Below are 11,845 nucleotides of genomic sequence, written 5' to 3'. Positions count from 1 at the left end.
GGTCCAAGTTGGCAAAGCCGATTGTGCGCAATGCAAAAGGAGTCTCATACGAGACCTATTGGAGTGAGACGCTTAGAGTAGCCTACATCAGAAAGACACGCCATCCCTGCTCGATCCCGAATGGTCCGTGGGTGCATGAACCCATGCCCGAAAGTGGATGCCAGCATCACTGTTTGCGACCAGCATGATTTCTGCCTACTGTAGGCCTGCAGAATACCGGTTCACAAAAAGCCATCGATTGGAAATGCTGGTTCCGGCGACCACGATGACCCTGGAGCTGGCAACACCACGGAGCTTTGGTGGCTGGCTGCGTTCGCAAATTGTTTGTCCGGAGATTCCACTCCATGCATCCCTTGAGGTCATGCGACGTGCCATGAATCATGATACGAGATGATGACAATACGTCTTCGTATGGAAATGTTGCAGAACTGGTGTGAAGGAAGTGTATGGTATTCCAGAGGACGGGCTTAAAATCGGCATGCAGGCCGGATTTGCCCAAGATCACAGCAAGGAAATCACTTCGTCAAATAACTGGCAATCAATCCTCAGTTATATTGTTCATCTACACATTGCAGCAAGATGACTCTCCACGACGACTCACAGGCAGGAACCCTCACTCGAGCTTCTCTCCAGAAGTACCTCGTCCTCATCGACATTAACGTCGAAGACAAGAACGGCTTCACGCCCCTCGCCCTCGCCGTAAAGAACGGCCATCCCAGCGTCGTCAAGCTGCTCCTGCAGAGCGGTGCTACAGCCGACAAACCCGTCCGCGACGGCCGCACCCCTCTATACCTCGCGGCAAACGCAAAGCAGAACAGACCGCGAATCGTTCAGCTGCTCCTGGACCAGAACCCAAAGCCCGATGTTGACGCTTCCAGTCCCGAGTGGAGCAATGAGACGCCGCTCATGGTGGCCATCACCCAGGGACGAGACCCTGAGGTTGTTCAACTGCTTGTTGATGCTGGGGCGTCGTTGACCAAGACAAATGATCGTGGGGAGACGGCGGTATCGCTTGCAGACCAGAGCACCAACACCGCTATCAAGGATGCTCTTGTGCCAAAGGATCAGCGGAGCAGCATTGGCTCTGCATTGGCCCAACTGCTTGTCAGCGCGCTGATGTTTGCCCTGGCCTACGCGGAGAAGTGGCCTGGCGTGAAGGAAATTATGCAGAACGTCATCAGGTCTGCTTACAACCAGGCGAGCCCTACTCCTGCTGGGTCGAAGCCAGCGCCAGGAACAGTACGAATACGTCTAGCCCTGTCTGTGATATAAGACGTCTACTAATCGGTTGCCCTACTAGGACGTCGAAGATCCTCAAACCGTCGAAGACTTCAAGCACAACATCGGGAACATAATCCAAGATAGCGGGCTTGACGATTTCTTCGCGCCCGGGGATCCGCACGTACAGGAGATCGCCGAGAAGGCCGCGGCCTTGAGAAAGGACGTGGCGAATCCGTTGAGCAGCCCGCCCATGATCATGAAGCTAGCCCGCGTTGCGCTGTACCAGCCAGTGCTGTATATTGGTATATCCGCCCCAACAGAAGGGACTACAGAGAAAGGAAACGGCTAACATGTTATAGACGACAGCGGCTCGATGGCTGAAGACAACAGAATGAACCGTGCAAGGGCTCTGGTGACGCTGATGACGGAGGTTGCTACTACGCTTGTGGGCGACAACAAGGGCATCCATCTCCGGTTCATCAACAAGGATGACTCGACAGCGAATAGCCTGCGGGCACAGGGTGTAGAGACGCGCATGAACTTCACCCCGGAGGGATGGACGGAGATCGGGACGAACTTGAAGAAGAAGATCCTGCAGCCCATGGTCTACGATGTTATTAACAAAGATGTCTTGCAGCGTCCGGTGCTGGTATTGACGATTACTGACGGTGTCCCGTCCAAAGAGAACTCGAATGAGTTCCGAAAGACAATTGTTGAGTGCAAGAAGGAGCTCAAGGCGAAGAATTACCAGAAGCAGGGTACGTGTCTTCGATAATCGGGAAATGTTGACACTGTACTCACTCATGTAGCCGTCCTCTTTGACCTGAGCCAGGTTGGCAATGACCCCGAGGCAGTCGCCTTCATCGAGAGCTTTGACGGAGACAGTGCTACGTCTGATGTGCTGCACAGAACTGCTGGTATGTATGCCTAGTTCTAGCACCATGCGCTCGCTAATTGGTGGGTATAGAACACACCGACGCGCTGTTCGACGAGCTGAGAGAGGCTGGAAAGGAGGATGAGCTTAAGAAATGGGTAAGTACTCCAGCCTTGAGAGATGCTGTCACTGCTAATCCTTCCAGCTGCTCAACAAGCTGGCAGCGCCCATCACGTTCAAGGCTTGAGTAATTGGAGCTGATGTCGGGAATGTACGGGTGCTGCCAACTTGCATGTTGGAGATATGGTAGCTACCAATGTTGCATTACAATAAAGTGTCACCTAGATAGCATCAAATCTAGGTCACTCTGATAAATAACAACTGCCTGCGTATTGACATCAATGATACCAGTAAACCCTGACCATACCAGACCGTTAGAAACAGGATGTGCTGGTCTGCTTGCTGCTTTAGCATGCTCAGGCAGCCAACCTATCACAGTAGCACCAAAGCGAAAGAATCAAGTTCCATTCGGGCATCTGGTGGGCTGGCTGAGCTGTCGTAGATGAACTGGTGTCCCTAGTCGATTAAGTCTGCTGACGAACTGAGCAAACATCTTTAGCTATGCACCGACCCCGCCATTGGTATGCGTGAGTCTAGCACAGAAACAAAATTGCTATTGCTTTTTCTATCTCGGGGATCAGCTTCTGATCAGCTTCTTAACGAGGACCGTTGGAACGAGGGGGAGTCCCCGATTCGAGCTGTGTGGATGGTATGGATCCGACACATGCAGAGTGTAAGCACTAGCCAGGTCGTGAACAATTGCTGGTCTGGATCCCGATAATGAGCTGAAGGCTAGACTATTCTACATAATAGCTAAGTTAGATTTGGCCGAGAGATACATTGAACAACCTCACCAGGGCAGCAGTGATCAGTTTCAATTCCATCATCGTCAGGTTTTCAGAAAGGTGTTGGGATTTTCAAATGCAGTAGTGTCGCGATGGGTTGTGTAACATTCCGTAGAAACAATGATCTACATATTGATTAGCGAAGAATGTTACTGATCTGAGCCTGGAAGTGCTTCACCTTTTCTGGAATGTAAATTCCGTTCAAGTCTCGTCCTCCGGGTGGTGCTTCCCTGCAAGCGAAGTACTGCATTGACCAACGCATCTACAACCGGCAGATGCGATACAGCATTGTAGGAAGGCAGGCTGCCACTAGAAGTCACCAACACCTCCGTCTGGAGGCGATCTTACCAGTCAGCGTTTATTATAGTTGTTATTATAGACCGTTCGAAGATTTCAGTGCCTGACTAATGTTTACTGTTTCCTTAGGGTCCATGGGTTCCGGTAATTGTGTGATTCAACCTGGTATAAATTGTCCCATAGAGATTACTATAAACCAGATTCTCATTGGGAAACGTTGTTTAGAATGCATCCAACGTTTGCGGAGATCGAGATACACGCATCTTCTGCGCATTTATACCTGGCCTTGAGTCATTTGCCTGCAGCGGTTGTAGGGAGGAAACCGCTTTCAAAGTATATACTTAAATAGCGGCGACCGATCCCCCATGAGTTGCAATTCCTCTGCGGTATATTTCTGGTGAATTTCCTCCCTGCTCATCCTTGCATTCCGTTTATTAGAATACCAGAATCTCAGTTCCAGAATAATACTTGCCACCACGCCTGCCGCTGCAAAGGCAAAGGAGCTTCCAAACCCAGTAGGATATTTCGGGGCCTCCCGCTCAAGATAGATAAACGAACCAACGAGCCCACCTGTGTTAGCAAAACTAAGTACAAACGCGATCCCCATACCCTGCTTTCGAGCTCCTGCAAGATTGTTGGCTGTCCAAGCGTTGGCCCCGGGGATAATCGGGTATAGGCCAATGCAAGCAAGAACAACAGCGAAATAACAGGCTGGGATGTTGTTTTTGATATCTTCTGCCAGAGAAAATAGGACGCAAAAGGCAATAATAACCAGAATTTGGTTTGTCACAATAATTGGCATACGCCATTTTAACTTGTCAGCAGCCAAGCCAAAGAGATAGGCGGATAATGCTCCGGCTATATAGGGGGGGATTGAGAGCAGCTGAGCATTTGCAGAACTGTATCCCATGTTTGTTATAATTTGGGGGAGAGTGAACTTCAGGCCATAATTTGGAATAACGTTGGACCAGAAGTTGAGGACCTGCAAGTATATGTGCCAGTCAGTGACAACCTTGAAGAGCGATCTCCAGTCAAATTTGCCGGCATGATCATCGAGCACGAGACGTCCTCTCTGTGCTTGTTTCCGTAGTGCTAGGTATCGGATCTCCTGGGGCTCTAGCCATCTACTAGAGAGTTCGGGCGAGTCCACTAGGCACCAGTAACAGACACCTGAGAGGAGCACAGTTGCAAGTCCTTCGATGATAAAAATCCATCTCCAGCCGGCATAACCGCCGACCCCGTCCATCTTGGCCAGGGCAAATGCCAAAAGGCCAGAAAATGCACCAGACAGTGCACTTGCAGTGTAGAAGATTGCTATCCTGGTTTGAAGTTCATGTGGCAGATACCACTGAGTAGTAAGCCACACGGCTCCTGGGAAGAACCCAGCTCTATCACGATAGTCAGGCTGGTCAGACATGGATTTTGCTAATAAATCTGATAAGCAGAGAGGTTGGAAGCCTTACTCAAAGATGCCTAAAAGGACACGCACAACACAAAGGCCTGCAAAATTTTGGACAACCCCAGTTAGCGTAATAACAATACCCCAGCAAAGCACCAAAATTGCCAAATAAACCGATGGTTTATTAAACTTGGCAATTAGAACATTACTGGGAACCTCTAGTAGTCGATTCAAGTTAGCAACGCAACCTGGAGATAGTATCCACAGCTTTTACATACCAAATAGGACGTAGGGCACAAAGAAGATCGCCAAGGCAACATTATATTGCGTGCCTGACATACCCAAATCCGGCAGCAGGCCCTCGATTTTCGCATTTCCTGTGATATGGTTAATCAAGTCAGCCAGGCGAAATTACCAATGTTGCAATAGCCGTCAATATAGAGACACATACCGATATTTGCTCGGTCGATATATGAAAAAAGATAAAGCAGCATCAACACAGGGCAGAGGCGCCAATCAACCTATACCCAGACACATGTTATGTCTGGTGGATTGCATGTTAGATGTAGGGATTTGCTCACCTTCCGAATGCATTTTGTCCGCATATCTTCTGGAAAGCTGGCAAGGAAAACTGCATCCTCGGGACTCAATCCACTTTCCATATATGTCTGTTCAAGACTAGGAGCAGCCTCCAGACTTTTCTCGGGGGAAGAACCCTCCACGCCTGTCTGGCTGTATGGCTTTTCGGAGGACATGGTTAGCGGTTAGGAATGGGCGTATTTGACTGGATGTCTCTGCACTGAGAAGCCCAATGTCTTCTGGTTTTATATATTTTCGGCCTTTGGGTCCACACAGCCAAGATATCAACCCCGCGCGCCCGCGCCTTTGCGTGGCTATAGCGAGTCCATAGCCGATGCTAAGAGGCCTGTATGAATCGAAACCTGGAGTAGTCTGGGGAAAGTCAGTATCGTTTCCTCCCGGGGCCACTATGGCCGAATTTCGCCGAAATGGCCGACGACGCCCAGCCTCGTACTAATATCACCGGCCTGCGCTGCCTTATTTGGGTCGCGACCATGAAGATTAACACAGAAGGATTTTGGCGTTTCTTAGCAGAAGCCACACAAACTGACCTCTGCATGTCCTTATCCAATGGCTGGAGCTAATTAGCAAAGGTGGCGACCGAAAATCGCCGGTGCTCTTCTCTCGGCGATTCCACGGAGATCAAAAACCGCCGACGACGACCACGAAATTGGGTTGATGATTTTGCCGGGTTATAGAACTGTATTTGAGCCCCATCAAATATTTTTCTACGCAATTCTGTAGGTCGAGACCGACCTAGTTAAGCAGGGTTGTCTGTTCAGAAACTTGGTATCGTTCTATTAATTTGTTCAAATGGCTGGGGTTCTCGCGCCCTGCAACCACTCTGGTGATGACGTTCGGCGCAATTACGGGTTATATTATGGGATACTGGATGCAATATTAAAAACCAGTAACACATTTCTCATTTGAAGAAGCCCCGCTAGGCCGTGGAGGTACCTGCTTTTGAGTCTGTCTTCTCTGACACCATAACTCGGAGAAGGCTTCCAAGTTTGTGAGATATACCCCAATGCCCGATACGATCGAGCATATCAATGAGCGCATAGATAGTCCTACATTCGGCAACACCGGATCTCAGGGATTTGAAATTGTTGGCCTCGAAGAGCACCTTCTGACAGTCTATACCGAGAGGCAGTAGCTCGGGAAAGTCCGCCGTTGCCGGGAGTAAGCTGGATCGACCTTGCCCAAATTCGCAATAGCAGAACCACACAAGCGCAGCACTAAATACGACACGAGGGACATGAATGGGGGGCTCGGTTCCGACTCCTGTCGATTCGAGGTGGCGGAGGATGAGTGCACCATGCAGCGCACACCGATGGCCTGCTATGGAGGAGGCCCATTCAGACGCATAACTGCGGTGCAGTTGTGCCTGCTCGTAGCCAGACTTTCCCACTGCAAGCTCGAGGCGATTTACATCAACAAACAGAGAGAGGTATGCCGAGTGCCAAAGGATGTGGAGAAAAAATGTATCCGCAGCACGGCCATCGTTTCCCTTGAGATATAGGTCGTGGAAACGGACAAGCATTTTATTGTAGTCCGGTATGCACGGCCCCCTTTCCTTCCAGTCTTCCGTGATGTTGGATGATATCAGTTCGAGTTCTAAATATTGGCTGAAACCCGAGCTCTGCCTGATGCTCCCTGGTTCTGGATGTCGTGATGCGCCCCCAGAACTGTGTGGCGTGCGAGGGGCGTTGGACACGGCAGAGGTTGATATCTGTCCCTCAATCACGGTACACCACTCCTCTACGGTAGACGCTTCCCATAGACTGTCCCCGGCAATATTAGGCAGGCTTGCGGCGGAAACTCTCAGGAACGGGGCCGTCAGCAATAGCCCAGATATTTCAGCGTCGTGGATGCACAGGGCAAAGGCCAGCCTGGGTATCGATTAGTGACAATAACTGACGCATTGGGGGGCCATACCTTTTTTGCTCCTCCTTTCGAATCCAGGACACCCATGCTGTCTTCGGGTGTGACCTAGCTTCGTCGCGAATCGAGTCGAAAGATTCCGAGGGCACACCAAACACGCCATAACGCCTCGCCCACTTTTGGTCTGTCAGTATCTTTGAATCTGCTGGGTTTGCTGTCCAACACCAACCGCAATGACCGTGCCATGGAAACTTTCCGCCACGAGCAAGTCCTTTGGTCTCTATTGTGGTTCGTGATCTGATTAGACCCTAATCGTCATAAACATAAAGGAGGATTCGTTACCCCAGATAGGAGACCAAAAGTCTGCCCAATGATGGCCGCTTGCACCATCGCAATAGCTTCTGTGCCACCTCGAGCGATATACCGTTCCCACTACGATTGTTAGTCTGGTACTGATCAACTGTGTTTTCACATACGGATGCAAGTATTGCTTTGTTCAGCATTTCAAATATTCTTTCTCCGTGAGTTGTAGCGCCGGGCGAGCCGATGAAGAGACTGCCCACAGAACAAATCGAAAGAAGTAGAAGTGAACTCTTAGCAGACGGACGAAATGTTGGGCCATGCACAATGGGAAATACAGGGTTAAACTTGGTGAAGTACATCTGAATGCAAAGATTCTATCTCGGTTAGCTCGGAAACCTCGCAATTCCATCGAGGCGTAGGGCTCACCATGACATCCGTGGACGGTAGGGGTGAACTGGGCACGGTTTGGTGCAGTTTATGAGTGAGAGTGTCGCGGTATTCATCATTTATTTGGGCTTCTTCTGGCTCTACGTCAGGAGTCACAGATCCAGTGGTGCTCGGTGCAATGAAAGTAAACCAATGCTGCTTGACCAAGTCCTCTTTAGGGGGTGCACTTGGGGGTTCGGAAACCACCTGGTCCACGTCGTATGAGGTGTTTAACACAGGATCATCATATGAGCGCGGAAGCCAGTTGGACGCCGAGTCGAGAATACATAAGTTGAACCCATCCAGGTCGAAATCATCATTAACAAACCAACCGGGAATCTGGGGGGGCACCGCGGATCCCCACCGATAGGACTCGTTTACTTGTCCCGCATTCCAAGTGTTATTGCTATGAGGGGTGCTTATATCAGGGATACCGTGGCCGGCCCCAGCTGCTGTACACAACTCAGGTCGCTCGCCAGGTTCAATAGGTGGCGAATACACGCTGTTTCCAGCGAGAGACAAGTCACCTATGGGGGCGGTCGCACCCCCGCTGGACTGTTCAAATTGAGACCGAGTGCACGTTTGGCCGAGGTTTAGGGGACCACGGAGCGATGGACTGGGATAGCAGTTAATGGGCTGGGCACCTGTGGTTGCTGTTTGCGCGGTGTGGCTTTCCCCTGCAGAGCCAGTGTGTACATGTCGTCCGGCCTGGGAAGAGAGTGCAAGTGAAGCTTCGTTGAAAGCAGTAGGTTGAGTGTGGTTTCTGGAATGTCGCAGCAGGGAGTCACTGGGGCACGTTAGTCCGTTTCGTATATCTCACAGATGTGGCCATTGCGCACTGTCGGCTGAAGCCTTTCTTACACACCCCGCAGACAAATGGTTTCTCTCGAGTGTGCGTCCTTATGTGCCGCATAAGATGGTCATCCTTGGTGAACGATTGCGAGCACCACGAACACACGCGTTGTCATTTCCCGCGACGACGTTCAGACGCCATCTTGTAATGCAAGATCTGGGTTGTGGGATTGGAGGTGGGAAGCAAGTCGGCATGCCCACCTGGTCATGACGATGGGAACCGACCCCAGACCCCGGACCTGCGTGACCCCTCGTGCCCCAGATTGGTTCTCTCGGACGCGGGCAGCGTAACTCCATTGTATCCGTAAATCCGAGCGGCACGCCTCGGTATTTCCGGCGGGACGTGGGACATGGAATGTGGGACGTAAGCAACTGCCCCCCTGTATTCGGGGGAAAGAGACATCGGTGAGCACTGGTCATTCTATGATCCCTACCTGCTAGAGTTAACCCAGCGTGGAGTCCCCGCGTGTTGTCCCGCACGAGCGTTGCGCGGTGCACATTTCGCTGGATATTTCATGATGATTTGCGCCGGCGGCTCACCCTTCGATATGCAATATCTGAGTCCTTCTCGTCAACAAAACAGGCGGACTCTGGGATACTCAGAATGAACGGACAAGACATCGAAAACACTGATGTGTTGATTTGCGGATGTGGTCCGACAGGGGCCTTGCTGGGTGCATATCTCGGGCAAATGTCTGTTCCCAGTGTCATTCTCGAGAAGGAGGCGGATATTACAACAGACCCTCGTGGAATAGCACTAGACGAGGATGGGATTCGTTTATTGCAAGGTGCAGGCCTCTATGACAGTATCTATACAGAAATCGGAACATGTAAGTCGTCCGCCGCCTTCCAGTTGAACTATATGGCGGTCGGAACGACCCTGACCAGTGGAATGAATAGGCATGAACAACTTTAATTTCATCAGCGGCACGCAAAAGGTCCTGGATGCGGCCCCCTTTCTGTCAATGGATTACGGTACTGTAAGGTGACCATGAGCATCTCACGTACACTCAGTGCGCGTTATTGACGAGATTGTTATAGACATCTGGCGGTACAGGGCATGTCGGCTTTATCTGCCACAAGCAACCGACACTGGAGAAGAACCTGCGGACTAAACTGGACGATTCGTCATTTTGTGATCTGAGGTCACAGTCGACTGTCGTCAAGATCGAAGAGGACACCCACTGGACTTACTGCACTTATACCGACCCTCACGGCAAGGAGCGCCGGATTCGAGCCAGGTTTCTGGTAGGTGCGGACGGGAAAACCGGGTTCACTCGCAAACACTACCTCGAGCCCAGGGGCGTACACATGGAAAGGGTTCATGAGTAAGTGATAGTCCACTTCCCGCCCTGGGCTCACTGCTGATCTGGCTGAACCAGCTGTTTCTACGAAGAGACATGGGTAGCCCTGAACTGGCATATTACTCCGCCAACCACGAAAACCCACCCAGACTTCCCTCTATGGCGGCTCGGGTACACTCCCAGTGAAGTGTACGATCTTTTCTTCCCAGAGAACTTTCGATTCCTGTGCAATCCGGAGCGGCCGGCTGTATGTGGGAGGTTTGGACTACCAGAGGACCGACTCTGGAGGTTTGAGTTTGTGGTGCGCCACGGAGAGGATCCTAACAAGATGGCCGGGCGTGATATGATAAGGAGAGTGGTGTTCCCTTATATTACCCACCGGGGAGGTAAATATGGGTGAGTCTATCCCACTCGCACTTCCGTGTGCAAGTAGTTGATGTCCAGCTGTGTAGCCTGAGCCACGAGATTCAATTTCCTGAAGACTGCATCCATGTTATACGGTCCCGTCCGTTCAGGTTTTCTGCTCGCAGCTGCAATGTCTGGGCCAAGGACCGCGTCATCCTGTGCGGCGATGCTGCACACGTCTTCCCACCTTGTAGGTGTCCCTCGCCCGTCTTTGGACCCGCTCCCTATCATATATCTAACTTCATGTAGTTGGAGGCCAGGGAATCGCGTCGGGATTCCGAGACGCTGCGTCCCTTGCCTGGCGTCTAGCACTACTATGCCGATACCACTCGCCCGAGTCGGGGTCCTACAAAACTGTCCTAGAATCCTGGTATCAAGAGCGAAAGCAGCAGCTGGACCAGTCTCTCGCGTCCACCATCCGAAATGGACAATTCGTAACGGAAAGTCACCCGCTTAAAATCTTCCATCGGTCCTGGTACTATTGGCTCGTTCAGCTGGTGCCCAGGTGGAAGCGCGACATGCAACTCGGCCGACGCAAGGATGGTCTCGTCCGGTACAGCCATATTAGCGGTATGCCTTTTGTTCCGGACCTTAATGGTGGATTAAATGCCCCCCAGGTGTACTGTAGCGACATGAGCGGGACCGTCTACTTCACAGACGACATTATCTTTCGGAATAGGGACAATGGGCTGTTTCGGATGTTTGTGTACTTGAAGAGCAGTGCAGAGATTGCAGCAGCAAGGGAGCTCTTGGACGATGTTGAAGGTTGGTCTAACCGTGAAATCATCGCTGATAGGACTCCCTTCATTGTCGAGGATGTAGACACGAAGGATGGAATTATTCTAGGCAAAAATCCGGTATATCAAGTTGCGACAGCTGAAGAGTTTGCTGCATCTCCTCTTTGCACACGTCGTCCGGCACCAGCCTGTTATGACAAATATCAGCTTAGGGACAAGGTTGGGGGCAAGTTTGTTATCATGCGACCAGATCGCTTCATATTTGCTGCATGCAGTGGGAAGGATGACTTGAGGAGAGCGGTTGATAGAATGTTGGAAGTTTTACAGCATTGAATGTACTTAGGACTCACAACTACGGATGCGTCATGAAACAATACTGTATCTACGTGCATTTACCTTATCGCATAATATAGGCTAAAATGAGAGTATGCAGCTAAATTGACTATACAGTGGTGCGTACTGGTTCTCTAGGGCCGTGCTTCAGTGGCATGCAAAAGGCGTCCGTGGGTTTTGGTACTACAGCAAGGCCCGATTCTCGCGGAAATCGATATGGCATGCACCCTATTCCCGTTAAGTGAAAATATCCCTTGAGGAGAGACTATTCGGGGCATCTGGCACGGTCCCACGTCCCACGTCCCGCAGCCGCAGCTCTTTAGGGC

At 51.0% G+C, this 11,845-nt stretch overlaps 4 protein-coding genes across 4 annotated transcripts; 2 read left to right on the top strand and 2 right to left on the bottom strand.

Annotated features, from left to right (window-relative positions):
* Positions 1–579: 579 nt before the first annotated feature.
* ASPSYDRAFT_61228 (ankyrin repeat protein) lies at positions 580–2,342 on the top strand (the record flags this gene model as incomplete). Its single annotated transcript, XM_040849962.1, has 6 exons — positions 580–1,239; positions 1,301–1,523; positions 1,581–1,979; positions 2,031–2,138; positions 2,189–2,253; positions 2,301–2,342. The coding sequence occupies 6 exons, from the start codon at positions 580–582 to the stop codon at positions 2,340–2,342; spliced, it is 1,497 nt and encodes a 498-aa protein (XP_040698482.1).
* A 1,096-nt stretch (positions 2,343–3,438) lies between these two features.
* On the bottom strand, positions 3,439–5,451 carry ASPSYDRAFT_135991 (uncharacterized protein; the record flags this gene model as incomplete). Its single annotated transcript, XM_040840739.1, has 5 exons — positions 3,439–4,685; positions 4,761–4,914; positions 4,975–5,073; positions 5,148–5,217; positions 5,278–5,451. 5 exons carry the CDS (start codon positions 5,449–5,451, stop codon positions 3,626–3,628), a joined length of 1,557 nt encoding a protein of 518 aa, XP_040698481.1. The 3' UTR covers positions 3,439–3,625.
* A 745-nt stretch (positions 5,452–6,196) lies between these two features.
* Positions 6,197–8,983, bottom strand: ASPSYDRAFT_135990 (uncharacterized protein). Its single transcript, XM_040840738.1, has 7 exons — positions 8,728–8,983; positions 7,889–8,675; positions 7,636–7,836; positions 7,502–7,591; positions 7,389–7,439; positions 7,214–7,335; positions 6,197–7,167 (listed from the first exon to the last, which is right to left on the bottom strand). The coding sequence occupies exons 1-7, from the start codon at positions 8,799–8,801 to the stop codon at positions 6,216–6,218; spliced, it is 2,277 nt and encodes a 758-aa protein (XP_040698480.1). The 5' UTR covers positions 8,802–8,983; the 3' UTR covers positions 6,197–6,215.
* A 75-nt stretch (positions 8,984–9,058) lies between these two features.
* Positions 9,059–11,617, top strand: ASPSYDRAFT_185556 (uncharacterized protein). Its single transcript, XM_040843561.1, has 6 exons — positions 9,059–9,570; positions 9,641–9,720; positions 9,782–10,068; positions 10,123–10,440; positions 10,497–10,639; positions 10,699–11,617. The coding sequence occupies exons 1-6, from the start codon at positions 9,345–9,347 to the stop codon at positions 11,517–11,519; spliced, it is 1,875 nt and encodes a 624-aa protein (XP_040698479.1). The 5' UTR covers positions 9,059–9,344; the 3' UTR covers positions 11,520–11,617.
* Positions 11,618–11,845: the final 228 nt, after the last annotated feature.

Source organism: Aspergillus sydowii (assembly GCF_001890705.1).
Source record: "Aspergillus sydowii CBS 593.65 unplaced genomic scaffold ASPSYscaffold_13, whole genome shotgun sequence".
Taxonomy (NCBI): Eukaryota; Fungi; Ascomycota; class Eurotiomycetes; order Eurotiales; family Aspergillaceae; genus Aspergillus; species Aspergillus sydowii.
Note: the sequence above shows the minus strand (reverse complement) of the source record. Positions and strands in the feature narration are given on the sequence as shown.